We start from the raw sequence: 18,266 nt of genomic DNA, 5'->3' as shown, positions 1-18,266 counted from the left end.
AAGTGATTTTTGTCAAAATTATTTCTATTTGATTTTTTTACAGCTGGCATAAACTTGGCATCATTCTAGTAACTGATTTTTCATTTTACAGTATTTTTACTGTGGCTACAAATAAGTCTGCTAAAATGCCTTTTTTTTTCTTTTTTTTTTGCTATTGCTATCTTTCATTTCATTCATATGGTGGGGAATGGAAGTTCAGTCTTTTGAATGCAGTTTTCCTCAGGAGATTTTTTCCAGAACCACCTGTTTCCCAAGAATCTTCAGACATACGTTTATAATTTCTCCAGTGAAAGGAGATCTCCAAGGTACTAATTATCACAATTTTATTCAATCAAGCAGACAGCACATATTTCTTATGGATGTCAGTCAAACTGGCTCATCCTCAGATAGCAACTTTATGTAGGTGGGAACTGGGAAAGGATTTTTTTTTCCATCATCAAGGAAGATTTGACTTACCTCACTGAGTAACCAGAGTGAAAGATGGGGAGTATAAAGACATCTAATCCTAGGATGAATTGTGAAGTCATGGTTTCCCCTCAGAGTAGTTCTCCATGGATAACAGTGAAGAGGCTCTGGCCTCGTGGTTCATGCTTCATGACTTCTCATGGGCTCTGCAGTGGACAAGTTTAATGCAGAAATATTGCGGAGACCATGGTGTAAAATGCAAAGCAGATAGAACAGACCTCTTGCACTTCAGCTTTCATATTCATCATGCACTCTAAAGAACAAAAAAAGCTACTCGACTCTTGTTTTTTAATTGAGTTTTCTTCAACAGGAATTTGAAGCTGCTTGAAAGCTGTTTGGGAGCATTGAAAAACATTTTATAAACTGAAACTGTGCAGATATTAAGTTATTATCTGTTGATGTACATATGACAGGTGTTAATTTGTTTGGTTTGGTGGTTGGTTTTTTTGGTTTTGTTCTGGCAGGGTGAGCAAGGAGATCTGGGGGAAGCAGGTTACCCAGGAAACTCTGGTCTTCCAGGCCCACAGGTAACTAAAAGAACTTCTGAGTTGTTTTTATATTAACTATGGAGAAGGTGATTTGTCTGTCTTGATCTCTTGTTCTTCTGTTGAAATAATTTGTTTACTTCAACTTGTGAATATCATGAGTAAAATGCTTCCTTGGCAAATCTCTGTAACCCTATAGAATTAAATGTGGCAGGTTTCTCTTTTGGTTTATGTGGGTGCAGCTTCTAGTGAAATGAAAATAGGAAAGTGAATAGCAGAAATAAGTAATTTAACCAACACATCTCTAGCTTACAGGATATTATCAAGCAGATATCTTCAAAATGAATTCATTAGAAATTGCTAGCAATAAGTGCATAAAACCTATTGCACTTTTGAGTGTACTGTGCTTACAGCATGCATTAAATTATGAAAATAATATACTGATTGACAAAACCAATGAGGAAAGCTTTGTGTTTTAAAAATTTGCTCGGTGGAATCATTTTGAAGAGAATTATCATCATAGACTGCTTACAATAGCTTCCAGTTTTAAGATGCTCTTAAATGCTCTAAAGATGCTCTTAAGTTTTAAGATCTAGGCATCTGGAGAAAGTGTGCCTAGTTGATATGCTCCCTCAGTATCTTAGACCACAGTGACTCTCTGAATATGGTCCTCAGGCAGTGACCATCTCAGCTGTGCCACAAAGGCAAATCCTTACAACCAAACAGACAGAAGTTTCACCTGTGCATTAAGGCTTGTGAAACAGACACTTGGATTCTGGTCATTGCAACAATCCAATCTTCGTTGAAAGGCTATCAACATTGAACTGACTTTTTTTTTTTTTTTTTTTTTTTTTTTCACATCAGGGCCCAAGAGGACTACAAGGAAGCAGAGGACCTCCAGGACCACAAGGCATGCCAGGCCCTCTGGTTAGCTTTAAATAATATATTGTGCTGTACACATTAGGGCTTTTCATTCTCAGCATTGATATTATTCTTATAAAGAGTTTTTTTTTAAAAGAAATTTGTAGAAAGAAGAAATGGAGGATTTTTCAGTGTAGTACTTAAGGAAACATTTGCAACCTCATATGATAAAATAACAGCCTTAAAAATAAGTTTAGGTGGGTGAATAGGAAGTGAACTTCAGCATTACCAAGATTTTTGCATGAGTGCACAGAAAAGCCTTAGCTCTAGATTACACTTTCAGTTCTGTAGTACCAGGACTATTACCATGGCTTGCAACATGTATAAATACAAATGTATGGTGGTGTAGTTGAGAGCAAAGTTAGATAATGATCAGGTAGTTCCATTAAAGCATGGCCTGTGAGGTTTAAAGCTAGGGTATGATGATGTGGTATCTTTTGAGCACTGCCTGCTGATCTTCTCACTCGTGTGATGCTGTTGATTTTGGGGGCTGATTTTGGGTGTAACTCAGGACTACAATGTCCTACTCTGTCAGTCTTGGCCATCTGCTTCAGACATGTAATGATGCTCATGCTTACACACACATTTGTATGTGTGTGTGTGTGTATATATATATATATATATATATTCATATTGTTTGTGCAACTGTGCATGTATTCACTAGGAATCTATGTAGACAGAAAATAACATTCATGTCATACTTAATAACATTTTGAGAATTTTAAAGAAGTCATAAAGAAAACATGCAATAACTGGGATGATAGCTTGATCAGGAACTCTTACTGTCCTCCTCAAAAGCCTGTTAATGTGCTAATATTTCTACCGATTCTGTAATAATTTCAAGTGGCATTGAATCTTTGAGTGCAGTGAGCCCTTGATTTCTTCATTGTGCACCTTTTAACTGATACTTCTGATTACAGGCTAGTCTGGGGGCTCCGGGTTCACCTGGCTCTGTTGGAAAGTTAGGTGCAAGAGGAGCAAAGGTAAAAATTTTTAAAGTACCTTATTGTAGCAATCTAATAGTATCATTCATTCTAGAATATGACTGAAGGAGCATGAGCTAACACTTGTGTTGTTCCTATGGAATGTGTGAAGAATGTTAAGTTTTATAGACACTTTTAGACTGCATGGGAAGTCAAATGATGTGTTCAAGGTAATCTTGCAGGTATTGGAGCTATACTAAGAAGTTTTTAGTGTTGCCATGACTGCTGTTCTAATCGCTGTTGTGGTCATGGTTCTCAGTGGGGCCTGGCTTCTCACCAAAAGCAGTAGAGATAAGGCAGTGCTGACCCTTGAGCTTGTTTTATGATTCCTAGAATCTGTCCAACCCATTGAAAATATGTACCAGGTAATCATAGAATCATAGAATATCTCCAGTTGGAAGGGACCCATGAGAGTCATCGGGTCCAACTCCCTGCTCCTTTCAGGGCTGCCTAAAACTAAACTGTATGACTAAGAGTGTTGTCCAGATGCTCCTTGAACTCTGACAGACTTGGTGCTGTGACCATTCCCCTGGGGAGCCTGTTCCAGTGTTCAGCCACCCTCTCGGTGAAGAACCTTTTCCTAACATCCATGCTGAACTTATCAGTTCAGTGAAGCATAGTTGCTATTTTAACCTTTTGTTCTAAAGATTCTTAACGAGTTCAAGGAACCTTGGCTGTTACAGTGTCTATTGTACAGGAACGAATATCTTGAGAACTGAATCAACATGAAGTTAAACAGGAAGTCTTATACTAATAGGTGGTCCACATTATGGTTCACTTATAACAAATGTTATCCCTTACTTTCATTAATGTGAGATTTACTTTATTTAATCAAAACAACTCATTTTAGGTGTTGTTGCATCTTTGAATCTAAAAGGCATAAGTAATAACAGTTAGCTAATCTTTTCAGTCTCTTTGAAGGGTTATTACATTCAGTGACAGAGAGGTACCAGAAGGTCAAAGTGCTACTATGAAAAGAGTCACTGTGTGAAAACATACGGTGAAACACTGACAAAAATTGGGAAGAGGCATAGGAATTTAATCCATCATACATTCCATTTTCTCAGTCTGGTTTTGTGCTTTTTAATATTGGGGTTCTTGTTAGAAGAAAGTTCATTAAGAAAGTGAGAACTAGAACATGAACTGAAAAAAGGAAAACTTGCAAGAGAACTAAGAGCACAGTGCAGACAGCTTGCCTGAGAAATATTATCTTCTATCAGCTAGTGCTTCAGGCTGGTAGAATTTCAGGTTATGTCCTGATACCATTAATATAAGTTTTTCCAGAAAACACTCTTCACTGGTAATTCTATATAACAATGGGGGTTTTCTTGAATGAAGGCCTTTGGGGTTTAGCTGCATGAATGCTCAGCTTATCCTGATTTGCCAAGTGCTTTCCAGTTCCACTGCCAGGAACCTTCCATGAGACACGGTCTGTAATGAAATGCTTTCAACTGGCATCAAGTAGTTCACAAAATGTATAAGCATACTTCAGTCTAGCAGACAAGTTTACATTTCAGAAAGAATTCTCCTGAATGAGACAAACTAATGCCTTTTATGTTTCAATTATAACAGGGTGAACCTGGTGACCCGGGAGAGAAGGGCCCAGTGGGACCAGCTGGATGGAGAGGCAAGCCTGTGAGTCTTTCTGCCCTAATTCAGGGCCCCTGTAGTTTAACTCCCATCCAACTGAATCAGTACAGTTCATTCCCTTCTATTTTCTCTATTTGATACTATTAAAACTATTTCACATTTTGTTCTCAGTTTCCTTATGGACTCCAGATTCCTTGTGGGCTAGAGAGAATATCTTTCCCTTTAGGTTTTCTGGGACAGAGAGAATATGCTATGGGTAGGGCACACAGTGGGGAAGAATTGTGGCCTTGATCCTTGTTTTCTCTCTACAGATTTTGCTACCACTTGCTACTGGTTTTGAACTGTGTTGTGATAACTTGTTCTGTTTCATCAGTCTTAGCAGCCTGGGTACCTCGTTGTAACAGGATGTCTTTATTCTGAAATGGAACTAGATGTAAATCAAATCCTCTATTAAAAACTAATTCATGATATATTCAACCTGTGCAGGGCATGGATGGCAGAGATGCCTACGGTCCTGAAGGAAGCAAAGGAGCAAAGGTGAGTGCTTAGAGTCAGGATGTCTCACAGCCTTCATTCTGCAGTGTCAAATCAAACATCACCATTCGTAGTTGATTCAAAAGCAATGTAAGACACAGCCACAGTGCATTTCTGAGTTTCAGGAAGAGGCTCAGGCTTCCCATGACCATCCTTACAATAGGATATTCTTTTGAGAACCACTCTCTCTTACTCTTTCCCTTGATGTATGTATATGGATTTTGGGGATTGTACTTGGAGTACACAGTGCTTTCTCCTCACTTCAGTCAGCTTGACTAGCCACTCTTTTGGGCAAGCATTGGTGGGCCAGCCACTTTGGACTCTTAATTTTTCTTTCAGAGGAGGAATTCCTTGACTACTAAGGTGAGGGTAATACTCTTCAAACATCCTCCCCGTTTTAATGTGAAATATTCTTGTGCTCCTGTGGTCAGCAATAAGCTCTGAGGAATAACCTCTGGATAGCTACATATTTAGAAGTTCTCATAATTCCCTTCGCAGCCCTGAAAAAAATAGCAGTGAAATGCCTACTTCTCTAAAAACATACAAGAATCCAGCTAAAATAAAACGTATGCAGAAACGATGAGGTCAGAATCATGGTACCAGTGACATCAGTGGGTCAGTTTGTGAGCAAAATGGTCAGGATGCTGGAAACTGCTGCAGTCCTCCTTTCAAAGAGTTTGTGTAGTGTTACAGTACTAGTCCTCTCCTGATGCTTGTGAAAGAGAAGTGGCTCAGTGGATCTCACTGGAGGCCTATCTGTTTCACTCTCCCTTTTTGTGGGAGAAGCAGAGTACTGTAGAAAAGGCATGTAAGGCTTCCCAGGAGCCTCTCCAGCAGATGAGCTCCTTTTTCTAAAATGTTTTTTTTATTAAAATGACTCTTGATGCTTCTTATTATCCAATCTCTTTCATTACCTTCTTAGCCCCAACAATTTCCTTTCATGGGTGAGTTTCACAGGTTACATATGTTATATGCAAGACTAGTTCTTTTAATCTTTTCGAATTTCCCACTTGGTCATTTCAGGGAACATCCTCTTTGTTACAAGAAATGAGAAAAAAAAGCTTTCTGCTAAAACTTCTTGTTATTATTCATTGTTTTAAAGGATTGACTTAAAGCCTTTTTTGTATACTGATGTGTCTGCCACGGTTTTGCAGGGCTTGAAATAAAACAATAAATAAAAACAAGCAAACCCCCAATTCAACACAGAATAGTGATCCAGAAAGAGTTGGTTTACCCTGATAGCTAAGAGAATAGCCTTTAGTATAGGTTTTACTTAAGGTTTCTATTAATTATACAAGTTTACAGCCACATTACACTCTCTTAGATGTAATGTGGGACCTATGTGCATGTAATTTTCTGGCAATTGTAGGATAAGGTCATATGATATTTGACAAGCATGTCCACCTTCTCTAGAAGGAACTTTTAAAACAAGGACATACATTAAGTAGTGTGAATTCTGACAGTTACTCTAATGTCACTTAAAGAAGCAAGTTCTAATATGCCAACAAAATACTATGGTATCACTATTTAGTATGGAGGGTACAACATTTTGAAACTGCATTCGGACACTGAGTTATCAATGTTATATTTATGCTTATTGATCATGAATTCCACTGTATGTTACTCGGATGCATAAATAAGTTTTGATAAAAAGCTTATTTGAGAAATGGAATACTCCTGAAAATTCAGAAACTTGGAAATTTTTAAAATGCTCTTCCTTTAAATGAACAGGGTGTTAATCTAAAATGGTGTCATTTGAGACCAGAGTAGTAGCCACTGTTAGTTGAGCATGCTGTAATGCTAAGAATAATTGTGAAATTGGTTTTGGTTTTAAGGCATCAAATGCTAAGTATATCACAAAGTTCTAGATTCTTATTAAGTCTTTGTCCTTTCTTTTGGTAGGGAGAGTCTGGATTGATAGGATATCCTGGTCCAGAGGTATGATTAAATGGGCATGTTTACTTTCTTTATGTCTTATTTTGCATTACTGTGGTTATCTGTCTTTCTATCTGTCTTCTCCTTTCCTATGAAGTTTTGGATTTCATTAATTTTCAGGGAGAAGATGGAGAGCCAGGCATTCCAGGAGCTGAAGGACCCAAAGGAGTTAGGGGTAGAAGAGTAAGGATGATAAATCTTTTAACTCTGTGAAGACATCTATAAGTAAAGCCCTTATGTCTTATGTGTTTCCTCACTAAAAATGTTTGAAATTGATTCCCACTCTGATCTTTTATTGCCAAATCCAGGGGAAGAGGTCTTGAGAAAATACAGGTCTAAGTCTTTAGAGATATTAGTTGTTAATAATTCTTAGGGGTAGTAGTCTATGTAAATGCAGGATCAAACTCACAGTTTAGTTATAGAAGTTTTTCCTCTTCTGAAATTCTGCACCTGTGTGGGCAACTATAAAGAATAAAACTTGTGTTTCTGTTTTTAGGGTAATGCTGGTACACCAGGTTCCCTGGGAGATCCAGGGGACCAAGGGCCATCAGGACCTGTGGTAACATATTTTTATTTTAAAAAGTCACTCTTGGATTGCTGTTAAACTTGCTATTAGACTAATGGAATATTTAATAATGTTTCATGTGGTAAACTGTGCGTAATCAGTCTGGCAGTTACATCTTCCTTGTGGGTGTGTGCACAAGAGCACCTGCTGTTGGAAATGAAACTGCAACGATACAATGCAGGACAGAATTTCTTCCACAGTACTTGGTATTGTCTCTAAAAAAGAAGAGAGTACTAAACTGTAGAACTGGATTGTTCTGCAGAAAGTCAATGTCTTTTTCATTTAAAAAGCCATTTAAAATCAGACTTGCAATTGCAGGCATGCACTTAAAGCTTAAATTGACTGTAACATGCTAATCCTTATAAACAAGTAGATATCTTGATGTATTTTTGTGTATATGTACTTTTGTGTGTTGTACTTTTCCAGTGTCTGTGATCTGCATTTTATACCACAAAAAGTTTTATTCTCTAAGCAGGGAAAAGGATTGTGGATTTCAGTAGGGTTTAGGACTAACACTGTAGGCAGTTGGGAAAATCCCTGTATGTGTCTATTTTATCTTGCAGCAGTTCTGCAAATCAGCTCCATAGTGACCAGAAACAATCCCTACTGTTAATTATTTTCTTGTTAAACTTTATTAAGCCTACTCTTTCAGTTTAAATGTTGAACATTATTGATAACAGTATCTTTACTTGTATAACATGGGCCATGGGATACTTGCAACTTAAAAAACAATTTAATTTTTTTTGTCATTACACTGTGCTGGTCAATGAATGTACCTGGACCACTTTATTTTATGATGCTGGGCACAAGAATGGCCAAGAGTGTCTGCTGGAATGCATTGCCTTCCCTGCTGCTTGGCTGCTCTCATACGTTAAAAGACAGACCTTGTATGCTGATGAGTCCAGCTGTTGGCTTTGCCAATCCATGTTCAAGAAGTCTTCAGAGAGATTTTAAGCTCAAGATCTCCTCTTTAGACGTAGAATTGAGAGTGGAGCCTGAGAGGTATGGGCTTGGTAGGATTGTTGTAGTAGCAGTGCATCAGTGAAATGGAAAAGTGGGAATTCTATGGGAAGTGGAAGAGATAGGGATGAAGGAAGAGGTACAAGTAGTAGGCAGGGCCAGACAAAACAGGCCTGTTTTACCCATCCTTCCTAACTTAGTGGCAAGATTTATCCCTGTGGGTCAAGTCTGCACAGCTCAGTCACCACCACTAAGCTGCTGCAAAAGCATTCATTAAGGCTCAGGCAATTCACAGTTAACTCTTACTGAATGGTACAAGAGAAGAACGGAGACCTACTGGGAAATGTAAGAAGATAAAAGCATGGAATGGCTGTGATGGTGCTAGCAGCAAGACAGCAGAGGAGACAAGGAGGGTAGCTCAGGTGGGAGATGGAGGCATGGAAGGTTAACTGCAGGGGGAAAAGCTGAATATGGAGATGAGGTTGTAATTTGGGGATGTGAGGAGGTATATGATTTTGGCAAACTGTAGTGTTATGGTAGAGAGAGAGGCTAAGGTAAAAGTTGTGGGATGTGGAGTTCAAGTTTTTCTGGTATATCTCATAGCAGCCCCTTGCAAGTAAGTGAAAATTTTCAGTAGTCTTGCTACACATCTGAGTTGCACACATGATGAAAACTCTTAAACTGCCTTGAAAAAAGGTTATTTTCCCTGTATTTTGTTCCAATTGCAAAGATTAAACAATACTTTTATTTTGAAAAATAAGGTACTTGGAATCCTGGCATTTGCCCACAGCTCCCAGGGAAAAGGCTGCAGAGTAGCCAAAGCTAGCTAGACTGGTTGAGCAGTCATGATGTATGTATGGTCTGCAGGATTTTACCCTGCAAGAGGAGAAGGCAAGCGTATCACATGTCAGAGGTCAAAAAAACCCGTAAGGTGCAGATTACTGAACCACAGACAGAAATTGCTGTTTTGAAAAGAAATCCAATTCTGAATTATACTGGTCCTCAAGGGCAACAAGTATCAAACATTTATAAAACCATAAAGGAAACTGGACTGAGAAATAGGTCTGAGAAGTAGTCTACAACTCTGTTTGGAACAGGTCCACAGAAATCTGTGCTGAGACCTGATGTCTCCTCATCATTCACGTTCACAAATGGTTGTCAGGGAAGCACTGTATGCCTGCATTCTCTTTGGGCTACAGAATAATAGATGGGAATACATTATCACGGTCTGATTTTCTGGACCTATGTTTAATCTGTTTCAGGGTGCCAAGGGACCAATGGGCACCATTTTAATGGAAGTAAGTAATCACCTTACAGCTAACTGCACACTGCATGGAATTAACAGTTTTAGCCTTCCATTTATAAGCACTGAGTGTAGTGATCACAATTAGCTGTTATAAAACAGTATCCTTTTCAAATACTTGTCAGAATGCAGTGGGTTCTTCTGTTCTGCACATAATCAAGTAATGAGAAACAATTATGCATATGGATTAATGTCATGTCCAAACTTTTACAAACTGTTAGATCATTAATATTCCTTTATCTGTTTCCGTATTCACATTAGTTTACACACCAGCTAAAGTTTAGGGTTACTTTTTAATCCTCTTGTAAAGGCAGGCATTTCCTCAGCAACAGCTGTTTTCACTGGGAATAGCAGGGCAGGATTTGCTCAGAATCCTGATCCCATGTAAAACAAACACTTCTGAGTAAAGGCTTCATCTAACCCTTGGACAACACCCGCAGGTGTGTTGTGGGTCCTCTCCTCCTTTGTGGACCTCACTTTTGTGAGTTGGTGTTGAAATGCCCATTCTCCTATGGAAGTGCCATTGCCTGATGACCTCCTAGATCAGATTATTACACAAAATAAAGAATGGATAGCTGACTGCTTAATACACCAGAGCATGATTAAATGCCAACAGAGCATGTCTGCAAATATCCCTGAGTTTCTGCAGCAGGAGCAGTAATTGAAATAGAGAGGAACTGGCATGTGTGAATCTGGATTTATTGTAGTGAAAGTTAGTTGAGGAGCTGCAATATGACCTTCAGCTCAAACCAACAGTAAGATTCCCAGTCTGGGATTTGCCTTTAATTGCCTTTTTTTTTTTTTTTTTCTCCTGCAGCCTTGTGAACTTGTGAATTTTACACGAAAAAACTGCCGTAAGTAGGCAGTATCTTCTTTTACCTCTGATTCCACCTAGTTACTCTTCTCAAATGGAATAGCCTCCATTGGAAACCCTGTAGGCTGGTAGTTTGTGTCTGGGTTCAATTTGATGATGACTGGTAGTTATTAACTATGAGGGTTTTATTCAGTAGGTGTGTGAAGCAGGCTTATGCTTTTTGCTTATTTTACCTATCTTGTAATTACAAAAGCTGTAATGAATGTTTCTGTTCCTCATTTAAGATTGAATTTGGCATTATGCCAACCCCCTTTGGAGAATTCTCTGAGAGAAGACAATATTTATATATCACCTGACCACTAGATTTGGAGTATTCATTCTCTGACTTGTGTGCTCAGCAGAACCCAGAACAGTTTCTTTAATTCTCATCCAGTAAAACTGCACTATTTTGAGATTGTGTAAGAGGAGCATTGTCTCTCACTGACAGATTCTGTCACTTGTCTGAGCTTTGAATCAGGCTCTTTAGTGAAAGCACGTGTATATATCACTATTTTAATGAGTATGTGTCAAAAATAATTTATTTGCTCTCCAACTCTTCATTCCAGCTTGTTCATCAGGTAAGTCCACCTGGCCTCAGCATGTCCTTTTTTTTTTTTTTTATAGACTTGAAGAAAAAAACTAACAATGTTTGAGTTGTGGAAAGGTTCTCACATACATTTTTTTTTTAATTATTATTTCAACATACAGACACATGTCCAGTTTATCCAACTGAAGTGGTGTTTGCCTTTGATATGTCTGAAGATGTTACACCAGCTGCATTTGAAAGGATGAGGACCATTGTTATGTTACTGCTGAAGACCATTAAGATCAGTGAAAGCAATTGTCCAACAGGTGCTCGTGTGTCTATTGTTTCTTTCAATACCAATACACGCTATCTCATCCGATTCTCAGATTTTCAAAAAAACAACTTGCTGCTACAAGCAATTCAGAGAATACCACTAGAGAGATCCACTGGAAAACGTAATATTGGGGCAGCCATGAGATTTGTTGCAAGAAATGTCTTCAAACGTGTTCGTCAGGGCATCCTTGCAAGAAAAGTTGCCCTGTTTTTTGCCAATGGTCCATCGCAGGATGATGTTGCCATCAGCACAGCTGTACTTGAGTTGAGTTCCTTGGACATCACTCCAGTGGTTATTGCCTTCAGTGAAGTGCCAAATATCAGACGTGCCTTCTCAGTAAGTGGACTATAGAAAATTGAGTCAGTCACCCATTTGCTTAGTGTCTGCTAGTGTTTGAGTAAAGCATGCTCTTGAGCCCCTAAATTCTACAGGAACTGTCCAATCCCTTATTAGTAACTAATATACCCCTTTTCATTTTAACAAAGAAACACTGATTCACTTGACCATAATGATCACCATCTGACCCCTTTCTGCACATGAATTATTTATGACTTGTGCTTTTAGGCCAGATCACAGAATTTCAATAACATTGTGTTAATTCCACTTGGTTACCTATGCCATTTATCTTTGGAAGTTTCGACATGTACTAACCACTTAATTAACAAACTGTGGCCCTAGTTTCTAGAAAAAGTAGTAGTAGAAGGCCTCAAGTACACCAGGTTTTTTTTCAAAATAAAATGAAATTAAGCAAACCTACTTTTGATAGCTGTATTCCCATTAGTACAGGAGAAAAATTATAACTTTTGTTTTAAAATATGACTTCAAATATAAAAAATAATAAACAAAAACCCCAATCTATTTAACCAGGTACCAAAAGAAAACAATTCTAAGTTTCTTTAATGTTTCATAATATGAGTACCAGGTTGCCTCTCTTTTCAAATTATTTTTGTATCATCTGTGCTCAGTTTTAACTTTTTCAAATCAAAACCCTTCCAGCTGCTGTTTCTTCAAAATTATCCTTTGGAAGGAAACTGTATTTACTTACATGTGACAAGAAGAGGAAAACTTGGAGGCTAAATTCTGACCTAGTAGCATCTAAGTCAGCCCTTTAATCTTCATATTATATTTATTCTCATGCAGTCTCATATTAGTCAATTCCCATATTTGTCAAGCTGAATGTTAATTTAGTGGAATGAAAAAATTCTGCTGGCATATGAGAAGGAAGCTTATAGTTTATTCACTGTGTTGCTCCACAGGATAAACAGGAGCAAGCGTCAGTATTTTGCTTACTTAGTATAAGCAGATTACGAATCCGAATGCATATAACAACATCTGGTATTTACAAAGGTGCCGACTTTCCATAAATCAGTTTTCAGAGTAGAAAATTTTAAAAAAGCTGCTTAACAGGGGGAAAAGGCAAAAAATTCACTGCCCAGATCTCCTTTAGGGTTCCACTGATGGAAAGACAACCAACTTCACCACAACCACCCCCCAAGAAAATACAACTTCCCTTTCTTTCAGATGGACTTCTGCCCTTGCACTTGAGAGGTGATTTAATCTTCATGACCCTATCAGCCTGTAGCCACAGATACTTACTGGCTTTGGTTAGTTTGCTTTAGGAGCCTCAGTTCAGAGATGAGTTAGTCATTGTCAATTCTAATTGCTTTGAAGAGGCCTATATCTAACATCCTGTACAGACATTGATCAGAAGTTAATTGTGTTGTGTTTGTATATAACACACATAAAGCTTAAGTTTAATGAAAAGAAGTTATTATCTCTTTTCTCCCCATTTTGGCTTCTCTGTATATATGGTTTGTTTCCTGCAACATTATGATATTTTACAGCCATTCTTATTTATCTTGGTCCACAAGGAAATTTTTTTTTTTTTTTCCTTTGAATCATGTTTGGATGGGGTTGAGTGGTCAGTGAAATAGTAGGATGTTGTTGGAGCTTCTTCAGGGTTCCTCAAGCATTTCTGTGGTCAAATCTTCTACTGGGCAAGATTGTCTTTCTTCAACTGATCACAGGCTGAAGACTGTTCTTATGCTAGCATTTTCTTTCTCAAGAAAACATTTTCACTGTGGAAGATTTCTCTTTATCCCAGAAAGAGTGGAGATAGGAGATCCTGTCCTTTTCTCTGTAACACCCTACTGATAAAAGAAAAAAAGTGATAGACCTTCACTGGAGAGAAATTAAAAAAACCAACAAAAAAGGTCAATGTATTTTACCTATGCTTTGCCTATCTTTTTAATGTTGCTTTTGTATCTGTTTTAAAACATAGATCGATGATACTAGAATATTTCAATTATTTGTCTGGGAGAGACAACAGGATGAAAGTTTGGAGAGCATCACATATTGTACACTTTGCTTCGGTAAGATATTTTTAAAATTCCAGCTGTTGTATTGGTCCTTTTACTCTTTCAATAACAAATCCTGGAGATTTTATTTTGCAGTGTATTGGGGAATTTTTATGGTACCCCTTAAACACATCTGTGCTTAAATATATATATATATAAAAAATAAAGTAACAAGCAATGCATTGGGCAGAGTCCTACTGCCACAAGTGGGACTACAAGTGGTCCGCAAAGATGCGTTAAGAGCTAATTCCTTACGTATACTTGCACCAGCACCAATACCATCAGTGGTTGCATGGGGCAGCTCAGACCAGCTCTACTGCCCAAAGGTGGCCACTGGGTGCTCCCACTCCAGGATGGCTACAAGACAATGCAGTGTTTGTTTCTTGTCATTGCCAAGAGAAACTTCACTCCCTTACAGGGAGTTGTTCTGTCTCTGGAATTCCTGTTTCCAGCCAGTTTAACCCTTTCTGAAATAGGGTTGTCTTGCTCTCCATGCCAGGTTGTTCCTTGGTTACAGTTTACCACTGCTGAGAAGTTACAATTTGAATTTCCCCTTCAGTGGATGGTAAGAATTAGAATCTCAGACCCACAAAAGCTGTTTAATTAGTTGTCTCAGCCATGTGAAATGAATCATTGTGTTTGGCACTTCCTTTTTAACAGAAATGTACTTAAAATAGCGTTATGATTCTGGGAAACCAGGATCATTTACTGTAAATTTTTACTGTAGTTGTGAACTGTCAATGTTATGTTAATAGTTGGACTAGGTGATCTTCAAGGTCTTTTCCAACCTAGGTGATTCTGTGATTCTGTGAAACTCTACATTGTGACGGGGGGAGAAGCCACTAAATTATAATATTTCAGAACTCTGAACAGTGGTCTGAGATGAAAACTAGAGGTTGTTGCAGTGTCCTTTACAGTGTTTAGATTTTGACAGAAGAAAATTCCTCGAGGGAGCTCTTATCTGTTAAAGTTTTACCTTATGAACATTTTTTGCTCTTACGCCTGAATAATTTCCCATGGTATCTCAAAACCCTGATCAGAAAGACTTATCTGATTTTCCCTACTAGAACAACAAGATTTCAGGTTACCAAATAGATTTTTTTAAAACCAAAATTTAAGAAAAATAAAATAGATGAACAGGACTGTGTGAATTTTTTTCCTGAACTTTTGCTTTTGTTGTATTGCTAAATAGTTTGCTGCCTATTGGCTCTTCCTCTCTAGACAAATGCAAACCAAGTACCAACTGTGAGGTGCCCTTTTCTCCTGCTGTTCAGATGGATATGGATATCACTTACATCATGGACAGCTCTCGTAGCATCAGCAGTGAAGAGTTTCAGAGAGCCAAAGACTTTGTGAGCAACATGCTGGATCAGTTTGTCGTTTCCTCACAGCCAAACGACTCTTATGGAGGCATCAGAGTGGCACTGGTGCAGCAGGCTCCCAGGGGCTTCTTGCCTGACAGAAACCAGACCCCTGTGGCCTTGGAGTTTGATCTAGTCACATACAGCAATAAAGATTTGATGAAGAAACATATCCAGGAATCTGTTCACCAACTGGAAGGGCCATCAGCCATTGCTTCTGCCCTACAGTGGACGGTTGAAAATGTATTCTTTAAAGCCCCCAGACAAAGAAAACACAGGGTCATATTTTCAATAGTTGGAAGCAAAACAAGCACATGGGACAGAGAGAAGCTGAGAGAGATTTCACTTGGAGCCAAGTGCCAAGGATTCACATTGTTCACTCTTGCGCTTGGCAGCGATGTGAGTGACAATGAGCTGATGGAGCTGTCAAGCTCCCCCACAGACCAGCACTTACTGACATTGGGCAGGGTTTCGACATCTGAGATGGTGTATGCTCAGAGGTTTAGCCGGGCATTCCTAAATCTTCTACAACGTAAGTAGCACACAATGGCGTTTGCTTAAGTTATGAAAAGCAAGAGGAATGCTGCGTAGGAGAAGGTAGTCAGTATGTATGCACTATCACTCAGTTTCAAGTCACAATTTAGCTAGCCAGTCTTTCATCTTCAGTTACCACAGATGCTGGACAGTAATGAAAGGGCCAGTAATGACAGAACAGCATTATATTCTAATGGTGCCTTAGGCCAAAGGCTTAAGTAGTTTTTTCCCTCAGGTTTCTATTTAACGTGTGGCTTTGGCCTCACTTTCACTAAAGACAGACCATTCTTCAGTGAAGAGAACAGTTATGTTCCTGATTTAGGTCTACGTTTTTCCTCTTACTATTGGCAGGTCTAGATTTACTGAGCTGTTTATGCCTGTTTAGACTTCAGGTCAGATACAAGTTTAATCATTTAGCAAATCTGGCATTAACTGGCTACTGTAATTATTCCCCCTCTGTAGGGCAGAGAAAGAACTTCTTTACTTTTCAAGACACATTCATGCAGATTAGCAGGCCCTAGGTGCTTTGAAATACAAGCAAGAGAATATAGAGAAGGAAGTTGTCACTGATTTAAAATCCTCATCAGAAGCATGTACTTAGAGATGTCAAAGTTTCTATAGAAGGATCTATAGTGTATTACAGAGCAAGACAAAAGTATAAAAGGTTGTTTCAGGAGACATTTTCATCTAGCTGATCTCTAACATATTTTTCATTTTCCTGGACATAGTGCCAGTCACTCTAGATATTGTTCGTTACTTATTAAAAGATGCAAATTCTAGTTCATAACAAAAAAATAATGTAGTACTTTTTATTAAACATTGGGGTTTGGAGGACTTTAAAACTCAGCCATGGTATCTGTGCTTTCCCCACAGAAGAAATTAACAGTTATCCTTCACCTGAACTTCAGGAAGAGTGTGAAAACTTAGATCAGGAAGACATACAACAGCAACTGTCTACAACTGAAAGGTCTGGAATTTCCTTTTAAGTTTTTAGATTTTTTCCTTTGGGTCAGTGTTTATATTCAAAATAGCTTTAATAGAAACAGGATCAGGATCAAAAATGTTTTTCACAGTGTTCAGAAGGAATGAATCAGATGCATTTTTCAAGGCCATACTGATCCTTAAATATGTTTGGTTTTTTTTCCCCTCTCCTTGGAAGGATGCCTTTTCCTGGAACTGATGGAACTGGTTATGGTCATGGTTTAGAAGACGTTGAAAGAACTGAAAGTAGAGTCCTGGAGACTGTTATAGAGACCACCACAGAACCTATGTACACAATGCCAGAAATGAGATATGGTTATGAGGAGAACCAGTATTTTACAGAGGAAGATGTGGAAGGAGAAAAGCCACAAGAGTATGGAGAAGCTCAGGAGGAGAATGAGGAAAACTTACAGACAACAGTAGAAACTAGAGCTGCCTATAGTGATTATGGTATGATTTTAGAATATTAAAATCTTTTTTAATTCATTACAAAGACCCTAAATTGTGAAAGGCTCAGTTGAGTATTTATACATTGTGAAGCATTTCTATTCATTATATTTTCCAAAGTGTTTTGTTACCATACATTTGTATTCAGTCCAAATCTATATGGTAAGAGTTTGTAATTAAAGGCTGAACTGCAGGTGTCATTATGGCTTCAGCTTTGATTTGTAACTTTTTGTTATAAGGTATTATTAAGTTCTAACCTGCTTTACTAAAACAGCTGATCATTTTAAGTCTCCAAGTTGCACTATAATCACTGAGTTAGTCCTGTTGCTAACTTAGCTCAGTGTGGAGGAACTAAGTATGTCTCTGCTGCAGTCTGTTCCCATAGGAAGAACAGGATCCCTCAGCAGGAGGTATCCTATCAAAAGATATATTCTTCATGTTTTTTACTTTGCTTCCTAATTATGCCTTTTTCTTGGCAGATTTGCCGTTTGATACAATAGGTATGGGGAGCTGATTGTAAGACAATTTGCCACCCATTCTTCTAAAACAATTGAGTGTTTTCATTGTTTAGATTACAATTGGAGAGAATTTCTTTGAAAAAAAAAAAAGCCATAGCGTCTGCATAACTTTGGATGCGGTAGCTCATTTTTACAGCTGCCATCCCTTTGTTTTTCATCCCTCTCCACTCAAAAAATGATTCAAGAATGTCTGGTAGCCCCATCCTGATGAGAGAGGACCAATGCTTTTGCAAAACTGTGTTAATATTGGCTCTTTAATTAAGAGCTAATGTACCTCTGGGAATGCCACACATCCACAGTGCATGACAGACTTGCTCAGCACAGATGGAATTGGTCCAGTCACCTAACTGCATGTGTTCAGTCTTGAATCAGTGCTCCCATTAACCAGTTCATGAACTCTGTGGTCACACAGAGGATTCAGTAGCATGAAGATATGTTATTGTTTATACTTTACAAACAAAGTATTTCCTGTGAGGAAGTAGTCAGGGTCATTGCACTGATGTTGTGAGCAGTGACCTAAGCCACTTAAGGAAGATGTATGAATGGCCATTCCCAATCCTGAGTTGCGATCAGTGACCCAACAGTTTACTTCTAAAAACATGTAGCACAGTTCC

The 18,266-nt window shown here is 38.3% G+C and overlaps 1 protein-coding gene across 5 annotated transcripts in view; it reads left to right on the top strand.

Moving 5' to 3' along the window:
* LOC113477236 (collagen alpha-4(VI) chain-like) overlaps positions 1 to 18,266 on the top strand; it is a 70,172-nt gene that overhangs the window by 50,388 nt on the left and 1,518 nt on the right. For all 5 annotated transcript variants that reach the window (XM_026843450.1, XM_026843448.1, XM_026843447.1 and 2 more), the window contains 16 exons: positions 930 to 992; positions 1,815 to 1,877; positions 2,792 to 2,854; positions 4,427 to 4,489; positions 4,931 to 4,981; positions 6,881 to 6,916; positions 7,034 to 7,096; positions 7,410 to 7,472; positions 9,701 to 9,736; positions 10,559 to 10,595; positions 11,161 to 11,172; positions 11,303 to 11,790; positions 13,736 to 13,826; positions 15,033 to 15,704; positions 16,580 to 16,673; positions 16,866 to 17,137. In XM_026843450.1, the coding sequence (XP_026699251.1) occupies positions 930 to 992; positions 1,815 to 1,877; positions 2,792 to 2,854; positions 4,427 to 4,489; positions 4,931 to 4,981; positions 6,881 to 6,916; positions 7,034 to 7,096; positions 7,410 to 7,472; positions 9,701 to 9,736; positions 10,559 to 10,595; positions 11,161 to 11,172; positions 11,303 to 11,790; positions 13,736 to 13,826; positions 15,033 to 15,704; positions 16,580 to 16,673; positions 16,866 to 17,137 (2,167 nt within the window). The remainder of the gene's footprint in view (positions 1 to 929; positions 993 to 1,814; positions 1,878 to 2,791; positions 2,855 to 4,426; positions 4,490 to 4,930; positions 4,982 to 6,880; positions 6,917 to 7,033; positions 7,097 to 7,409; positions 7,473 to 9,700; positions 9,737 to 10,558; positions 10,596 to 11,160; positions 11,173 to 11,302; positions 11,791 to 13,735; positions 13,827 to 15,032; positions 15,705 to 16,579; positions 16,674 to 16,865; positions 17,138 to 18,266) is intronic.

Source organism: Athene cunicularia (genome assembly GCF_003259725.1).
Source record: "Athene cunicularia isolate RWA chromosome 2 unlocalized genomic scaffold, athCun1 chr2_part1, whole genome shotgun sequence".
NCBI classification, from domain to species: domain Eukaryota; kingdom Metazoa; phylum Chordata; class Aves; order Strigiformes; family Strigidae; genus Athene; species Athene cunicularia.
The sequence above is the reverse complement of the archived record's forward strand: the minus strand, read 5'-3'. Positions and strand labels throughout refer to the sequence as shown.